Source organism: Notothenia rossii (assembly GCF_949606895.1).
Source record: "Notothenia rossii genome assembly, chromosome: 7".
Classification (NCBI taxonomy): domain Eukaryota; kingdom Metazoa; phylum Chordata; class Actinopteri; order Perciformes; family Nototheniidae; genus Notothenia; species Notothenia rossii.
This window is the reverse complement of record NC_136905.1, coordinates 4,471,503-4,490,651: the sequence shown is the minus strand read 5'-3', so window position 1 is coordinate 4,490,651 and position 19,149 is coordinate 4,471,503. Positions and strand designations below refer to the sequence as shown.

The window sequence follows — 19,149 nt, the reverse complement described above, 5'->3', positions numbered from 1 at the left end:
TTATATATATGCGGGTTCGGGTCGGGTTGCGGATCATGTGCCGGCGGGTCGGGTCGGGTTGCAGAACTAATTGGCAATATGTGCGGGTAGCGGGGCGGGTTCGGTACTGCACGTCACGGGTGCGGGGCGGGAGCGGGTCTTGAAAATCAGACCCGTGCAGGACTCTGCCAGATAGAAGACACCGACGAGAAACCAAGGTGCATTATTAGCCACCCAGGCTTTAGAGAAGGCTGTCTCAGTGTTTGGACACTGAAAATAGCGTATCTTCAATACAAACAACAACACAGAGCAGTTGATGGCCGACTACACCAGTAAGTAAATATTGATTGACCCAACTGCCTATTGCAGCTTTGCTTTCATATAATACTTTTAGTCGCTACAGATATGGTACACTTTTAAAGATACCATTAAAGTCTTTCAAGCAGTCAAAAACAGCTTGGCTTTTATTTTTTCTGTGTATGCAAGTTCAATGTATGCTTGGGAAAAGAAACAACTACACATGTGAGGAAATATATAAGAGGTCTATGATTCTGTCAAGCAGTCATGTAAAACCTCATATTTATTTTGTACAAGTAAAATACAAATATCATGTTATAAGCCAATTTGTAACCATTGCTACATAATAGTACTACATAACATTTTATTTTTCTCCAAATATATTTATAATCTGTATACTTTTTTTTCATTAGGAAGTATCGATATACAGCTTATCGACAGTTTGTACGTTGGTGCTGGGGTGTGCTCGGCCCAAAAATCAGAATCCCGCTGCCTGCATGTGCTGTAACCGAGATACGGAAGACTTACCCTGAACCGGGAGGCCGCTATCAGGGATTTCAATGGCCAAATCTGTAATTTGACATAAGTCATGCAGCTGAACTGGTTAAAATGGTTTCGCATGATGTAAATAATTTACAAAGTAGGCCTACATCATTTACAATATTATTTTTCCAAAGAAACATGTAAATAAAACAACATTTTCCAAATCGCAAATTTGTAAGATTGTATTAATTTACTGTTTGATAAATAAAAAAGGGTTCTTTTGTTAATTTTTCACTTGTAACATTTTATCTTTATTGCAGTGTACATTAGTCTATTTTGGTATATGTGCGAGCCCACAAATAATTAAAAGTGGTAAAAATAATAAAGATATTCAGACGTAATTCATTTTTGGCCTTACTTATTTCACTTCAACTTTTATATATTTCAGTCACTAGGCAAGTTCACTGTACTCTGGTGACATTTAGCTCAAGCTGGCATAACACCTGTAGTAACTTAATTCTGACCCGAGTTTTGTGCACAATCTTCCAGCACCCATGATCAATGTTTATAGCAATCAGGAAACATTCACAGCTCACAATTACACATCGCTTCCCCATCATGAATTGTTAGATAAAAAAAGTTTAGCGAGGTCCGGTTACACATATGTTGAGCGAAAATAGCGGAAGGATACAAAACAAACAATCCAGACGAGGCTGGTGTTTGCCACGTGTGACGTCACACAGCTGGGTTAATGGCTGGCAAGCTTTTTGCTACCGGAGCGGAATAACACGGGAAAGTGGCACACATTTCATGTTATTTGGGGGGTATTTATGGAAAGAATCATTGATGTTGATATGTCAAATGAAACAGTGGAAAGTGATGAAGCGATTTATTAACACAGAATAACATTTATTTTGGACATTACATGGACTTTAAATAGGTAAACATACGTAAACTGAGACACCAACAACACCCATAAAATGGCTCCTACAAATAGTGTGGGAAAACGTTTCCTTAAAGTATTCACCTTTAAAGTCCATGAGCGAGTTTCACTGTTCATTAATCTGCTTCATGTGTCTAGAACATATTTACGATATTTTCAGTTTGATTCTATTCTCTTGTTGAAATGATCAGACTACCAAAAATAAAATGACCTTAGAAATAGACTTGCAACCCTGCATATTTGTTGTGTTTTGCAGCATATTATAAACATGTCATTCCCTTATTTTCAAATACCACAGGTTGTGTAGTGATGTATTTGAGGTGTACTGTCCACATCGCAGACCTGGATTCGTGCAGTCAATGTATGCCAAGTGTACAGGGCCTTGGTCTCTGGGACTCAAAAAAGCCTTTCTCGCCTACCTGTCCTCTTTGCATACCTGAGATCCTGCAGTCATTTCTCAAAGATGGTGTGGCATATAGGGAGTTGCAATCTCCTGATGATATAGGAAGGAAGTTTGGTGTGGTGATTTCAATGCACACAACAGTCTATGGGGCAGCAACCATACAGACAGTAACGGAAATATAGTGGAAGAAATGCTGGAGGAAAGAACACTAGTATGCCTTAATGATGGACATGGCACAAGAGTAGATGTACACAGGGGGAAAGTCTCATGCCTGGATCTGACCCTATTATTTAGGGTGAGGGTTTTTCTATTTACTTGCACTATATTTGTCTGTTGATCTGTTTTATTGTGTTGCTCTGTTGGAGGAGCCTGTGACCTAAGATTTCCATCGTCATAACTACACTGTAGCTATGTTCGTTTTCAAATAAAACCCTTGAACCTTAAATAAAATTGCTGTCACACAGTTGTAGTTATTTCCTCACAAATCAGTAACACATGAATAAAAATTAAGCGTGCACTCTAAGGCAATATGATATTTGTTCTATTGTATTTAATGAAGTATGTCTACTCTGTGTGCAACCAAGCTAGCTTTTTGGATTTGTATCTATAGGCTATACATTTACAAGGATATGTATTTATACTCAGAGTTGGTAGAAGTACTCTTACTACTACTTTGCTTAACGATACATTTTGGTTAATATTTTTGCATTATAAAGTATTGCACAACATTGGCTTTATAAATAAATGCTGTACCCAAGTCCGACAGATCAACATTCCCCAAAGCTCTGATTATTTTATTGTTTTTAATGCTGTTTCTACTTCTACTAAGCAATAACTTGTTTAACTGATCTGCAGGAACATTGGCGCTTTTCTTTGTCATTAGACATACACTCATCAGCAGTGTGTGTGTGTGTGTGTGTGTGTGTGTGTGTGTGTGTGTGTGTGTGTGTGTGTGTGTGTGTGTGTGTGTGTGTGTGTGTGTGTGTGTGTGTGTGTGTGTGTGTGTGTGTGTGTGTGTGTGCCGACATTGAGGTAGCATCCATTAATGTATTGTGCTTGTTTTCCCAAATAAAGCCAGATTATCAATCAAGAAGCCGTTCATGTGGATGAATACATTAATTAGTTTGAAACTTTCCTATACTGTACATACCTGCAGGCACCATTAGTGGGAAATACAGACAAGTATGCATACAAATAATTAAAAGATGAGTCAAGACATATTCTATATTTCTCTTAATCTTAACAAATCATATGATCAGACCCAAACGACAATGAAAGTCTATCGAATGTCAATCTATTAACAAATGTCATGTGTCTTTCATGTTACTGAGCCTCTGTGAAGTTCTGAGTTTATCCCACACTCTACCCACCAGCACTTGCTATTTCACAAAAATGTGTGGCTTGAAGACTTCCCCATTTCACTCCTCTCTTAGTAATGTTGACCTCAAACCAAGTGACAAGCAGTTTCAGACAATGTGAAATATAAATGGGTCTGAGAATTGGAGAAGTCAGAAAATGTTTAGACGGACTGAGATATTTTTAGTTGAGTCTAAAGACCGGAAAACTTAACGTGAGACTGACAGGAAGAAGCTTCCAAAAGAGGCAAATTGACAAAAAACTAAATTGCAATATAACCTTGATTATAAAAGAAGCTGATTTCTCATTTTGTAGTTACATTAATTCATGAGGGTGATTCAAACCAGTTTAAAACACACACACACAGAGAATATCATGTTAAATTTGCAATTAAAGATTGATTGATTGATTGGGTTATTGAGAAGAGACTAGAGAGTGCTTGACATTTTTTGGGGCGGAGAGGGCCTTTTATCAGTTATTAAAGTATTAAAGTTGAAAAGCAATGATTAAAAGTTTAACCATTCCGAGTTTTGAACCAGCTGCGCGGAGGATATCGCTGCCTCCTGGTCGCCGGCTCTATCCACTGGGCTATCAATTCCTTAGACCATCGAAGTGTTTTATATTACTCATTGTCTTTTTGTTCACAACTTCTCCACATTTCGAAGTGTTTCACGAGCCAGAACGACCTATTTTTCTTCCTGGCGTGCTCTATAATGATCCAATTCAAATGCAATGCCAACAACAACAACTCAACAGCAACAATGCAAACTACGACAACAACCCACACATTGCGCATTGTTTAGAGCGGTTATAAAGTGTTGAAGCGCTCAAATTTGAAACTGTTTCAACCTGTCACCTGTCAGACGAGGCAGTGCATTGAATCACCTGATTGGACGGCGAACCAGTGAGTTGATTCATTCAGGAAATGAAGCAGTTGCTGGTTCGGACGTCACATGTCACGTGATTTGAAGCAGTTGCTGCTTTGGACGTCACATGTCACGTGATTTGAAGCAAGCTTCGAAGCCAATGTACAGGCTTATGTGAACACTGTTCTACATGAACAATATGGGCAGTTTATAAAAATATTTACTGATGGATCCAAAAATCCAGAAAATGGTCTAACTAGTTGTGCATTTTATGTTCCTGAGTTAAAAGTCAAAGTGGGAAAGCGTACAAGTGATCACATTGCAGTATATACAGTAGAGATGATGGCTATCTCTCTAGCACTTCAGTGGGTAGAGGAAATACAGCCAATGCGAGTGGTCATTTGCTCTGACTCCAGTGCAGCTCTGGAGAGTATAAACAACTTCTCTTCAGAATGTCGTCAGGATATTTTACATGAAATTTTACAAAGCATGTTTAGGTTAGTTCATCTGGGAATTGTTGTTCAATTTGTGTGGGTTCCAGCGCATGTGGGTATTAGAGGGAATGAAGTAGTGGATCAACTGGCAAAATGTGGTTTGAAAGCAAACCAGATTGATATTATGGTAGCCATCAGTAGAGCAGAAGTCAAATCTTTTACAAAAGTGGTTATCAAGCAACAATGGCAAAAACTATGGGACAGTAACACCAAAGGAAGACATTTATATCAGATACAAAGGGAAGTAGGAACAGGAAGCACGTGGGGGAGTAGTAGAAGAGAACAGAGCATTAACAGCAGGATAAAATTGGGACACTCTGGACTAAACTCATCACTGCATCTGATTGGAAAGCATCCAAATGGCAATTGTGATGGTTGCCAACAACCAGAGACAATACATCATGTATTTTTTAGCTGCCCGGATTATAACAGACAAAGATTCATTCTGAAAACTGCACTGGAACAACTCAACATCAAGGACATGAATTTCAAGGCAATATATGAAAGTAAATCAAGAAATGAAGCAAACAAGCTGATCTTCAAATTCCTCAAAAGCACTGGTCTGAGGATAAGGATTTAATATGAACATGTAATAACTCAACAGTAGGTGGCGATATATGCTCCAAGTGGAAGCGATTCGCCATTAAAGAAGAAGAAGAAGAAGAAGCTTCAAGCACTGCTTCTATGGAATAGGAAGTCCAGGGTTGAAGCTCCGTTCGAAGTTTCAGTGTCAAACTGCCATCACTACTACATTTAACACGTGTAGGACTATCGGTACCAGTAAAGGAGGAAGGGAGGTGACCAAACATAAGACAGGTAGAGCAGTAAATAGCACCCGAGGGTGGGGAAGGAGCCATGGCTAAAGTACCGTTAGCAAACCCGAAAGGAGTGTAAGCAATTGTGGAGTTAAAGTCGCTAAGAGAAGGAGAGTTGTGAGTGCTTAAGCTGTAGTAACGTGTCATTACAACGTCAGGTAGCTGCCGTGATCAAGAATTTGTAAAACGATCGATTTAGTTTAAGATAATATAAGCTATCAGCAGCAGAGCAGACACACAGGATAGCCGGAAGTGACAACACGCTTACCGCAATAGTGAGGGTCCAGTAGGTGGCGGTAGGCGGTATCCACCGTTAAAGTTCTTTGCAATCCGCCCAAAACCGGAAGCAGGAGAAGAAGCGGAAGAAGAAGAAGAAGAAGCAGCGGAAGAAGCAGCAGCAGAGGTGAGTGGATTAAACATCTGCGGAGGTTTCATTAAGTGTATTTACACCTGTTAGCTTAACTTACAGTTAATAATGAATCAGAAGTTATCTTATTTAACACAACAGCTGCAATCTGTGAAGAAAGAAACTCACAAAAAAACTTTAAAATGCGCGCCAAAAATAGTCTCAAATTATCTTTAAATAAAGGCTAAAAGCCATCGGCTCACAGCTAAAGTCTAAAAACTATCGGCTAACAGCTACAGTTTAACAGCTACAGTTTAACAGCTACGGTTTAACAGCTACAGTCTAAAAGCTATCGGCTAACAGCTACAGTCTAAAAGCTATCGGCTAACAGCTAAAGTCTAAAAGCTATCGACTAGCTTCATGAACGCAGCCCCAGGTGTGTGTGTTTTATTCTCATTCATGTGGAGGAAATACCTTAATAATTACTTTCTCTAACATTATTTATCCCACAGTATACTCATAAGTTATATGCATATCGTTTAGTTTGAGTAAACGCTCCCTTTCTACCTTCAGCATATTGTTTTAGCATGGTAACTCTTCTTTATTACCGTTAGCATACTGGTTTCTGTTAGGTAACTCCTTTATGTTACAGGATGAATCCTCAGTTTATTGACTTGTTGTTTCTAGTCTCCTCCTGATTGACTGAGTCCTAGAGCTGTGAGTTTCTCCTCTTCAGTGAAGCAGCTTTAATACTGTCTCCTATTGTCGCAGACAAAGTAGCATTACATGGAAATACTCAAGTAAAGTAAAAGTACCTCTAAATAGTACTGAAGTACACTTATTGAGTAAATGTACTTAGTTACTTCTCACCTCTGCTATGAACCTACGAAGTAGCTGTAGATTAGTTTTGTTGTGTCTGTCGGTTGTATTGAGTTGTCTTCTTTTGTGTCAGCTGTAGTTGTGTTGATTTATTTCAGAGACCCAGCCGGAGAAGGAGCACTGAGAGCAGCATGGAGAAGAACAAAGAGACCCCTGGAGCTCAGGTCAGTGTGCACTTCATCACAATATATTCCTAATTCCAGCGTTTCCGCCAGGTGGGCGTCTTGCCGTCATTTGACGCCCTTATTCAGCTCGGAACGCCCTGAACTCGAGCCAAGGGCGTCCAAAAGAGTTTTTATCGCTTGAAAGGACGAAAAGGAAAAAGGACAAGGACATCCCGCTGTTGGAGGGGCAAAGCAGTCTGGTAGGATTCTTTTCATCTCCAGCAAAGCGTGTTCCTGTGAAGGAAAGTGTACTGCCGGCGAGCCTTGGGGTCGGTAAAATGAAGAGCCGAAAGAGCCGGCTCTTCTTAGTGAGCCGAGCCAAATGATCCGACTCACTAAAAAGAGCCGGAATTCCCATCGCTAATACGTAAAGAGATAGTATCTAAGGGACGGCTCAATTCAAAATTCAAGTCCAGGGTTTCCCACACATAGACTTTACTTGGGCCGCCCAGGTTTAACGACCACCAAAGTATATTTCGCGACCCATTCATTATTGTTTTGTTTGTATCCGTCCGCGAGCACGACGCCATTTGCAATCGATTTACTAGTAGAGAATGATCCCTCGCTTGCTGTACCTGTTCGCTCTGCTATCACGTGGAGGGTCTGCCAACAAGCGACCTACAGAAAGGTTCATGTTAATGTTGCTGCACCTCACAAATGCCTAACAATGTTATAGGGATCGACCGATATGGCTTTTTCAAGGCCGATACCGATTATTATTAATCAAGGAGACCGATATTTGGAACCGATATACATTTGCAGTAAATCAGAAAATCTTGGTGTCAACATGTAAAATAACACAAACTCCAACACAACTTCTTTGAAATGCATTTAAGCATATATTATGTTTAATGAACTTTTAAACATCTTACAACTGGTTTCCTCTCTGTGCCCTTTTCTTTAGTGCAGCCATCTGCATTGAGTTGGAGAGAGACAGAGAGTTAAAAGTGGGCTGCAGGCTGACATGCTTAACTAACAATAATGCTTAATTTATTATATCAAAACAATGCCTATCTAGCATAACATCCCAATAAGCTGCTAGCAACTGCAAAACACTAGTGCTAGCTAATGTTTAGCAAAATATTAACAGTGAGGCTATTACAGTAGACCTAACGTTAGTCTAGTAGCCTCACTTCTAATATTTTGCTAAACCTTTGCTAGATACATGACGACGCTGAAGTTGGCTTCCGATTCAGAGCATCCGATTCGGAAGTTAAGGGACATTTTAATTTACAGCGCTGAGCGAACAATCCTCCGTGTTTGAACCTCTTAAATCGCTGCATAGCCGATTTATTTGGACTGGATTATCCAAGAGAGTTTAAAGAGCATCTTGCAGGTTTTTTTTTTCTTCTACATTTATGCTTAAACTTGCTTGAAAATCACAATTAAAAAAAAGTGAATGCAGGATTTGATATGTTTTACGAGACATAAGGGCAGGAATTCAGAGGGAAAGGAGCAATTTTGAGCTCTGCTCTTAAAAACTGCTTTTTTTTAAGGTCATACGTCAAACGCGTCATATTGCATCACGCAGGGGACACATCTCCGCTCTCTGACCGCGGGTATAGTAGAGTTGCATTGAGTAGAGCGGTTGTGTTTTAAGGAGCTGGTATTTTTCGGTAGTTTTACATTGTATTTCACCATTTGTAATCATGGTGCAGTATTGTGTTTGTGCAGGTTGCACAAATACCAGCCTGTCAGGACATCGAGTCCACAGTAAAAAGGACCGGAGCTAGCGTTCGTTCCTGGGTGCGTTGTGCATCCACCTCCCTGCAGCACATACTCTCCACAGCTTTATCAGGAAACCGTATTACTTCTCTCTCCTCCCCACCCCCCCACCCCCCTTCGCTGCTCTCTCTCTCCCCTCCGGTACTGTGTTGTTTGTGTGTGCGTGGTGGCTGTCACTCCTGGCTCCCGGCTCAACCTCCACTCACCTGCTGCAATCAGCTGTGCACCCTCCCCGACTACACACCTGCTTTCCATCGAGCCATTTACAACGGCATATCAACCGAGGCTCCACAACCTTTCTCCGCCAGATCGTCAAGTATCAGCCGTATCTCGCGTCTTTCCTCCGGTACACAGCACCGTAGTGTGGAGTTGCATTAGGTAACGCGAGATACGGCTGATACTTGCGCATTAGTTTCTGTTATGGATCAGTATCAACAGTCCTGCCAGTAACGTTACTATATTATCAATGCTACGTTAGTTATAGCCTGATATATGATAGCTTACAATGTTGTGATGTGACGTTAGCTAACATTCTGTAGCTAACGCCGGTCACTCACCAAGATAGCTGCCCAGTTCTCCACTGGTTCTCCTCACACCACAGCTCAATTTCTCTCCTATAGCCGTTATTTCTTCTAATCCTTGGCTGCTCCTTGTTTCTTGGATGCCTAGCAGGCTCATAATTATAAGGTTGTGGTCCGTCATATGCATTCGAATATTCATGTTCAACTTCTTTTGTGTCAAAAATAGCATTGGGATCCATGTTTATTAATACGTTACACCGTCCGCTCTCCCCCTTGTGTCCCCCGTGTTACGTCACACGCGGGAGGTCACGTGCCGAGGCTTTTTTATGCGGAAGTGAACATTTCTTACAAAAACGACGCCAGATGTCACTGTAGTGTATATTTCTGTATATTTTTTTGAAAATCTAGTGTATTCATCATTTTCCTACACATTTATTCACAGGTTTCTTAACCTGGAAGTTGCTCTTTAAAAGTTGGACTGTTGCACTGTTGCAGCTTCAGTGGTTCTCAGTTACAGTTGCATAGCAGTGAATATTACTGTAAAAGTGTCTCAAATAAATGTAATTTCTTTTGGTGGAAGAAGCATGTATCATTTTTTTTACCCTGCCCCTCAAAGAATCGGAATTGAGAACCGTTAAGAACCGGAATCGAAAAGTAGAATCAGAATCGTGGAAATTCAAACGATACCTAACCCTAATTCTGAGTAAACATTTCCCTAGTGTTTTCAGTTAAATATCGCTTCGTGGCTACCTTTTTTTGAACATTTGTGTGAACAGAAATAGAGCTCTCAAAGGAATGATCAGAGAGTGCAACATCAGTCACCACAACCTCAGAGATATGCAGACCCTTTGAGATCATTAAGTCCAGAGTGTGCCCCTTATTGTGCGTGGGCTCCGTCACATGCTGAGTCAGTCCATAGTTATCAAGAAACCAAAACAGTTCTTTAGCCCCTCTGTCCTGGGGGTTGTCAACATGGATGTTAAAATCACCAACAATGACTAGACGGTCAAAGTCAAAACACACTATAGACAGCAGTTCAGTAAAGTCATCAAAAAAAGCTAAAAGAAGCGAGTAAAGAGCACAGCTGAACTCCTGCAGCCCTGGGGGGCCCCTACATTGGTTCTGATGGCAGATGACAGGGTTTTGTTAACCTTCACAAGTTGCTCTCTACTGGTGAGGAAAGCGGCATACCAGTAAATCAGGTATGGATTTACTTCCATTTTGGCCATTTTTGACACCAAGATGTCTGCTTGTATTGTGTTGAATGCTGCTGAGAAGTCTAGGAAGAGGGCTCTTGCATAGCTGTGACGTTTATCTAAATGTTTAGTAATGATATGAACCAGAGTAGCAACAGTACCACCCCCTTGCTTATAGGCAAATTGGTATGGATCAAGTATGTCTTGTCTGTCACAATAGGTTTAGCTGAAGAAGTCATTCCTGTCATGGTTCTCATGGTGTCCCACACTTTTTTGGGGTCTTTGGCTTTAAAAGCATTTCCCAAAAGCTCTATGTGTGCCAGTTTTGATTCTCTCAATTTGACTTTCAGTTCTTTCTCTGTCTGTTTTAAGTGCTCCATAGTCCTTGTTTTTGAAAGCTATTTTCCTGGTTTTTATAACTTTTTTTAATGTCCTTAGTCACATATGATTTATTACTTGGATAGATTTGTATTTCTTTAGCGGGAACAAAGAAGTTAATATAGTCTTTTGGTAACAGTAGTTATTTCATCTAGTCAATCTGTCCAATCAAAACAGGCTTTCAACTGTTCCCTACTTTCATTTGTCCATGTCCTTATTACTTTCTTTTCTTGTTGACTTCCCTTCAGTTTGGTCTTATACACTGGTATCATATTCACAACATTATGATCAGAGTTCAGTATTGGTGGTCTGTATTTAGACACATAGGCTCCTTTATCATTAACAAAGCATTTGTCCAGGATATTGTCTTTTCTGTTGTGATCCCTAACATACTGCTGGAACCCAGGTAACACAGTCTCCAGGCGACATTGCTTCATGTCCCCGAGCACTATTGCCGGTGCATCGGGGTGGCTGAGTTGCAGCTCGTGAACACAGTGTCCTCTGCAGCTGGGAGGCACGTAAACAACAAACTGTAAAATACACCCAAATTCTCTAGGCAGATAAAAGGGTCTTAACGTCATGCCGAGAATTTCTACGTTGGGATTGCAGGTTTTACATTTGACTGAGTATGATCGGCACCACAGATTTTTTTAAATTTTATTTATTTAGAGAAGGAACATACATACAAAAACATTAATCTCAGCAAAGAGAAGAGATGCAATATGCCAGATTATAGCTAATGGCTAATTTCCATCTGTGGTCCTGAGATCATTAATATACACACAAATACCGCCTCCTCTGGTTTTCCCTGAGTTCGCATCCTTGTCTGCTCGAACAAGGGTACGATACGATAATACTTTATTGGTAAGATCAAGTCTGAAATTTGACTTGCGTCACAGCAGCTCCATTTCCAACATCAACAGACAAAGTATCCAGACACAATTAGGGACGTCCCGATCACCTTTTTTTGCTCCCGATCCGATTCCGATCATTTGATTTTGACAATTTGCCGATACCGATTTTTCCCGATCTCTATGCAATGCCTTAAGAGAAAAAAAAGCATTCAAGTTGTCCCTTAAGGTTATTTTTTTATTTAAATTGGATATTCTATCCAACATGGATATAGCTTCTTTCTTTCACAGCAGCATTGGATCAGTTCAGTTGTGCAGCATTGGATCAAAACAAAATAAAGCTTATCAGTACTCGTTAGCTTACTGCTACAATTAGACACTGCGCCCACTTCGTTGCCAGATTTGAGAGAAATAAGCAGGTCTATGAGAACAAGCCCCAAAGAAGCAACACATACATGATGTTCTGTAATTTGAAACCAAAACTAAGGCCTCAGGATGACTTTAAGACTTGAACATGGTCATTTTTGTTTTATAACATTGAATACGAAATTAAAAAAAGAAAGAAAATATTCCCGATCCCCTCGTGTATGTCCTTAGTGCAGCACACTGCTCCTAACACTAGGATGGGTCAAATGTAGAGAAACAATTTCCCCACAGGGATTAATAAAGTATATAAAAAAAATAATAATAATCAGGTTTTATTTATATAGCACATTTTTAAAAGATCTTTGGTCGAGCCAAAGTGGTGTACATATAATAATTACCTTACAGTAAGGACACTATACAGTAAATACAACAGCACAATTTGCGCAGAATATCAGTATGAAAAAACAACAACCTCTAACTTTAGACCCTCACATCGTACAAGGAAAAACTTCCGGAGAAAACCCACAGTTTAAAGGGGAACATGGGAGAAACCTCAGGGAGAGCAACAGAGGAGGGATCCCTCTCCCAGGACGGTCAGACGTGCAATAGATGCCGTTTGTAAATCGAAAAGATAATACATTTTACAACATAGGTGGACCAAATGTTTGGAAATGCATGTGTCTATAATAAGAAGATGAATCCACGAGGATGTCAACAATCCTATGGAAGCCATCAGGGAAGTAGTATGATGAGTCAGGTAGGACCACAGAGACAGGTTCAGCCACGACCCGAAGTCCAAGACTTAATCCAGAACTCAGGATAGAGGATCCAGGTTACAGGACCACAGCAGGAGGATCAGCCTCGACTCCGGATCCCGACGTAGGTATAGACACAAAAGAAAAAGAAAATTTGGGGGAGGCTCGGTTAATCGGAACATACAAATACACCGACACAGACAGGCACACGCAGGGAGCAAGGTCCCCGCTGGGACCTTAGTTGGAATTGGTGAGCGATAAGGAGGTATGCTGTGACTAAGGCATAACACTCCCCTGCCTTGAATAAGGCCGCCTCTGCAAACCTGTTTTCCTCCAATAAAACCTTGTGAGGTCATGGAGGGAAAAGGTTTTGGATAAAGAAAAAATAGAAAGAGTAGTAATAACCTTAGTTTTTAGGATTTAAGTGAAAGAGCAAGAGCCAAAATGTAGCTGAAGAGGCACAGCGTATCTGCGTCAAAGCACTCTCATTAGGTCATTTTATCAACTATAAGCTTTATCAAAAGGAAGGTCTTAAGCGTACTCTTAAAACGGATAGGCTGTCGGCCGCCCGAACACAAACTGGAAGCTGATTCCACAAAAGTGGAGCTTGATAAGAAAAGGCTCGAATGCCAGAGCAGGGCTCGACATTATAATTGGCCCGCTGGCCCGGAAGCACTATTTAGACACCCCGGGCCAGCATAACGTAATTTCCACTTGCCCGCTCGGGCCACTAAAAATATTGTTTAAAAAAAAAATGTTTCCTGTGGTATTGGTATTTTGACTAGCAATTTAGTTAAATTGTTTCGTTTATCAACGCTACAACATAGCGTTTCGTGAGTCGCTTGTCATTGTTGGGTGAAAAGCAAACAGCTGTTTGCTTCTGCGTGCTCCTTCACTACAGACTATCGCGCCACCTAACCATTCGCCAAAATATTTTTAATACCAGCGGTAACCGGCCAAGCGCCGGGCAAAAAACAATCTTCAAATAAAAGAAAGTCACCGGAGGATTTAAAGGAGAGTGACAGGGAGCATGAGAAGAAGAGGGAGAGAACGTTTCAGCCAGCTTGATCGATGGAGTTGGCTTCTAGGGGTGCAGTGACGCGTCCTAAAACCCTTTTATAATCTATCGATTAGAGTTATGATTCGAAAATTATAAAAGTAGGGTAGACATGTGGAGATTATCCGGCTGAACAAAACGTGCATTTATCAAACAGGTTTGTTTTCCACAGACCTTATTTCCAGTTATTTTCCAAAACCCTTTTGAGAAGTCCCATTGCTTTTTTGTCGAGGGAACCAGCGGCTTACTTCCTGGTTTTATGACGCATCACTGCACCTCTCAATATGATGCCAATATAAACAAGGTCTTCTGTCGGCTCTGTACATCAATGCCGACCTATGCTGGCAAGTAAGTGAAGAGTAGAAAATATAAAAGGTATTGGCTATAGGGAAATGTCCCAGCAGTTTAGGATAATGAAGGTTCTAATCTACTACATAGCTATTACATTTCTAACTCCTAATGATGGCAGAAAGTGCATTATACTTATAAATTATATTATTATAAATAATAATACTCATAATAATAGCAGAAATGTTTTAACAATGACCACAATATAATTATTTTAATAAACCAAATATGATCAATTGAGGAAAGTGAGGAAGAACTGATGATTCAAATGTTGTAGTACAAGTAGTAATGTAGTTAGCATAAATTACTATGGCAACAAATGTGTTTAATTTTCTTCATTATTAGTCGATTTTTTTAGGACGAATGCCCCGGGCCAGTGGTTACAATGGTGGGGCCAGTGAAAATACAATTCCACCGGCCCAGAGGGCGAGTGGCATTTTACCCTTAATGTCTACCCCTGCCAGAGAGAAGATGTGAGTTTTAAGTGTTGATTTAAAAAAAACCTAATGTCTGGGCCGACCCAGTGACGCGGGAAGGGGGGGGTGCTGAGGGGTGGGGTTATGAAAACTAGTTTTATTTTCAACATTAACAACAATGGAGAGTGGGGCTCTGAAATCATAAAACAGGTAATAGGGGGTGGGGGGTGGTGGTGTGTCTGTCAGCTCTTTGTAGCTGGTGCTGCTCTTCTCAGATTCTGCTGAGTTACACGTTACTGCCTCCTGGTGCTGCAGAGATTTCATGAAGTGAAGGAGGTTCTTCTTCTATAAAACAGCTGTGGGCAGCAGATACTGTGAGTCACAGACATGATAGGTCAAGGCAGACTGGTTCACAGACTCTCCTGTTTTGCCGATCCGGTGCTTGAACAAATAACTCTACACCCCTGGCCGAAATGTCCCTAAAATGAAGTCCGAGTTTGAAATATATCTCAAATAATATGTTTATGTGGGGAAATACATACAACAGTCTGCAATGAAACGGCTTTCTCCTGTGCGCTCCACTTCCTACTTTCTCATTGCCCTCTAGGGGCTACGTACAATTCAAAAACAAATGCAAATATTTTATTTTAAAAAATCTCTCTCAAGCCTATGTCAAGTCTCAAGTCATGAATAATAATAATAATAATAAATGGGATTTATATAGCGCTTTTCTAGACCCAAAAACGCTTTATATTATGAGTCAGGTCAACAAACAAAACAAGAACAAAAACACAAACAAAAACAGAAAAGCAGTCAGGAGGATGTTGGTTCAGAGGGGGGAGGGACGGGTTTAAGGATAAGCAGAGTTGAAGAGGTGGGTTTTGAAACGGGACTGGAACAGGGTGAGGGAATCAGACTCACGGAGGTCTTGGGGGAGGGAGTTCCAGAGCTTCGGGGCTGCCACAGAGAAGGCTCTGTCCCCGAAGCTCCGGAGTTTGGCATTGGGGATTGAGAGCAAACCGGCTGAGGTGGATCTGAGGGACTGGGGTGGTTGGTAGAGGATGAGGAGGTCAGTGAGGTAGGGGGGGGGCCAGATGGTCAAAGTCAAGTCACCAAGTCAAAGTCAAGTCGAGTCTTTTATCAATGTTAGTCAAGCAAGTCTCAAGTAAAAAAATATGCTATGCGAGCCAAGTCACGTGACTCGAATCTCCACCTCTGGTATATACTTTGGTTAGAATATTACTGTATCAAATATCATACAAATATAATAAACACAAACAATTGATAAGTAGTATTTTGTTAACTCAAGGTATATATTAAGTGAGTTTTTATTGTGTTAACTTGTGTATTTATGCTTTTTAGATTGACTTTCTCTCTTTCTCTGTCCGTCTGTTCTAGAAACCAAAAGGAAGAAAGGGACGTCACAGCTGTCAGCAATGTGACAAATCCTTTTCAACATCTGGGGATTTAAAGACCCACCTGCGTATTCACACGGGAGAAAAACCGTACAGCTGTGAAGAGTGTGGGAAAGCTTTCACTCAATCAGGTGCTCTCAAATCACATAAACGTATTCACATGGGAGAAAAACCGTACAGCTGTGAAAAGTGTGGGAAAGCTTTCATTAGATCAGATGCTCTCGAAATACATCAACGTATTCACACGGGAGAAAAACCGTTCAGCTGTAAAGAGTGTGGGAAAACTTTCACTACATCAGGTCATCTCAAATCACATCAACGTATTCATACCGGAGAAAAACCTTACAGCTGTGAAGAGTGTGGGAAAAGTTTCCGTATATCAGCTCATCTCAAATCACATCAACGTATTCATGCTGGAGAAAAACCTTACAGCTGTGAAGAGTGTGGGAAAACTTTCACTCAATCAGGTGCTCTCCAATCACATCAACGTATTCACATGGGAGAAAAACCTTACAGCTGTGAAGAGTGTGGGAAAACTTTCACACAATCAAGTCATCTCATATCACATCACCGTATTCACATGGGAGAAAAACCTTACAGCTGTGAAGAGTGTGGGAAAACTTTCACTACATCAGATGCTCTCAAAACACATCGCCGTGTTCACACTGGAGAAAAACCTTACAGCTGTGAAGAGTGTGGGAAAACTTTCGCTAGATTAAATGCTCTCAAAGCACATCGCCGTATTCACACTGGAGAAAGACCTTACAGCTGTGAAGAGTGTGAGTCAACTTTCACTACATTAAGTGTTCTAGAATCACATCACCGTATTCATACCGGAGAAAAACCTTACAGCTGTGAAGAGTGTGGGACAAGTTTCACTACATCAGGTCATCTCCAAACACATCGCCGTATTCACACTGGAGAAAAACCGTACTGGTGTGAAGAGTGTGGGAAAACTTTCGCTAGATCAGATGCTCTCAAAAAACATCTTCGTGCTCACACAGGAAAAAAACCATAGTGGTTTTATGAGTTTAGGTTCCTGGTTTAAGCTTATTTAGTTTTTTTTACAGTAAACAAATCCCATCTATTGGCCATGCGTTGGGTGATCCTTTTTTCCATTACAGATCCCATCCCAACAGCGCCATCTGTTGATGTAACATCAGAATTGACAGGCATAATGTTCACTGTTCCTTTAAGTTTTGTTTGCTGTCTGTCCGTTTGCCGCCAGCGCGCTGATTCAAACAGCTGACATTATTGCAGCAAATCCAAGCCATTGTCCAATAAAGCTTATGTATCCAATATACAATCCAGTTTTAGTGCTGCACATACCCGGCCGCTTTCCCAGCCTTGGTTTTCAGCGTCTCCTTTCGCCGTCTTGATGAGCACAGGTGGTGACAATCTCCAGCTGATTTTGGCATGTTGTCCAGCTGATCCGGGATGACGGTGTCGGTTGTGAAGTAATCCGATTGTTTGTCAGGTGAAAACGATCCTTAATCCAATGCGATATGTTTCTTATATTGTTCAGTTTCACTCATAGAGTACGATTCTACTTAATGTAATGGACATTTAAATGTTTCAGTGTCCTATATATTTTTGCCATTACTTCACAGGAGGGTTTAGGTCAGTGGTTCTCAAACTTTTTCTGTCATTCCCCACTTTGAACAGGTGGGCCTTTTCAATCCCCACCTGTTCCTCATCGCTCCAATAAAATGGTAGGCCAAGCTTCAAATTGTCAAATGTATCGTTCTATAACAGGGGTCTCCAACCTTTTTTAGGATGAGAGCTACTTTCAAAAAAATAAAACAAGGCGTGAGCTACTTTTACTCTTTTAGTTTTTTTGCACTGTATATATTTAGCACATTTGAACATTATTATATGCTTACCTTTAACCTTTGTGTGCTGTTTGGGTCTGTGGGACCCGTTTTCAATTTTTACTAAAAGAAAATGTATGCAATTTAATTATTTTGACCTGCTTTATTTGGGGGTGGACCGCACCTCCTCTAGGGGGGTCCGGCGGCATGTAGTTAGCATTCTTTCTTTTTACTTAGGCATATTTTTACTAATCACTCCCCTTTTAAACTTTATTATTTGTTTTTACTGTCCTATAGCACACATTGGAATGATTTCTTACTTTATTTTTTACACCTAGGCTATATTAAATAGATAAATGTGTGCTCTCTCGCTCTGTCTCGCTCGCTCACAGAGGCTGTGTGCTCCTCCGTGGCGATGACGGTTTGCGTTAAAAAATTATAATAAACATGGGCCTATTTGTAAAGTGGGGGGACACAAACAGGATTTGTCTCCGGCTGTAACAGTCCACTAACGCCCGCGAGGACCCAGGTTCGATTCCGGCCTGAGGTCAAAACAATTAATAAAAAATAACTCCCGTCCATTCGCGACCCCCCCTATCACATCTCTGCGCCCCACCAGTGGGGCGCGCCCCACACTTTGAGAAAGGCTGGTTTAGTGTGATCCTGATGCAGACACAAACATATGAAGTTCCAGTCTTTTCCTGCAGTTTTACAATGATGTTTTATTGCTTTACATACCAAGGTTAAAGTTCACTGTGTCAATAGTTGCAGTATGAGCATCTGTCTGGGCTGGCCGTCTGGTAGAATCGGTATGCTCTTCCTCCTGTGTCAGTAAAGTGGAACTTTTGTGTGAACTATTCATATCTTAAACTCCACTGTAACTTTTTTATTCATTTTTTTCTTTGAATGTTTCTTTTATTATCTTTTACTGTTTTTAAATGCCTTTGTCTGAATGTCTTTCATTTTAGTAAAGCACCTTGAATTGCCTTGTGTTGATATATAAATAAACTTGCTATATAAATAAACTTGTCTTGCCTTGTGTCCTCTTCCTCTCCTGTCACCTATGACCCCTTTTATACACCCGGTGCAGCTAAAGCCCGCCACCAAGTGTTCAAAAATAAAGTTGCGCTCTACATATTAAATAGGTAAACATACGTAAACTGAGACACCAACAACACCCATAAAATGGCTCCTACAAATAGTGTGGGAAAACGTTTCCTTAAAGTATTCATCTTTAAAGTCCATGAGCGAGTTTCACTGTTCATTAATCTGCTTCATGTATCTA

General features: G+C 40.7%; 1 protein-coding gene across 1 annotated transcript; it reads left to right on the top strand.

The window, feature by feature from the left end:
- Window positions 1-5,512: 5,512 nt before the first annotated feature.
- Window positions 5,513-18,889, top strand: LOC307012809 (uncharacterized protein). The gene is made up of 3 exons (XM_079639994.1): window positions 5,513-6,039; window positions 6,960-7,025; window positions 16,037-18,889. Exons 2-3 carry the CDS (start codon window positions 6,993-6,995, stop codon window positions 17,069-17,071), a joined length of 1,068 nt encoding a protein of 355 aa, XP_079496120.1. The 5' UTR covers window positions 5,513-6,039; window positions 6,960-6,992; the 3' UTR covers window positions 17,072-18,889.
- Window positions 18,890-19,149: the final 260 nt, after the last annotated feature.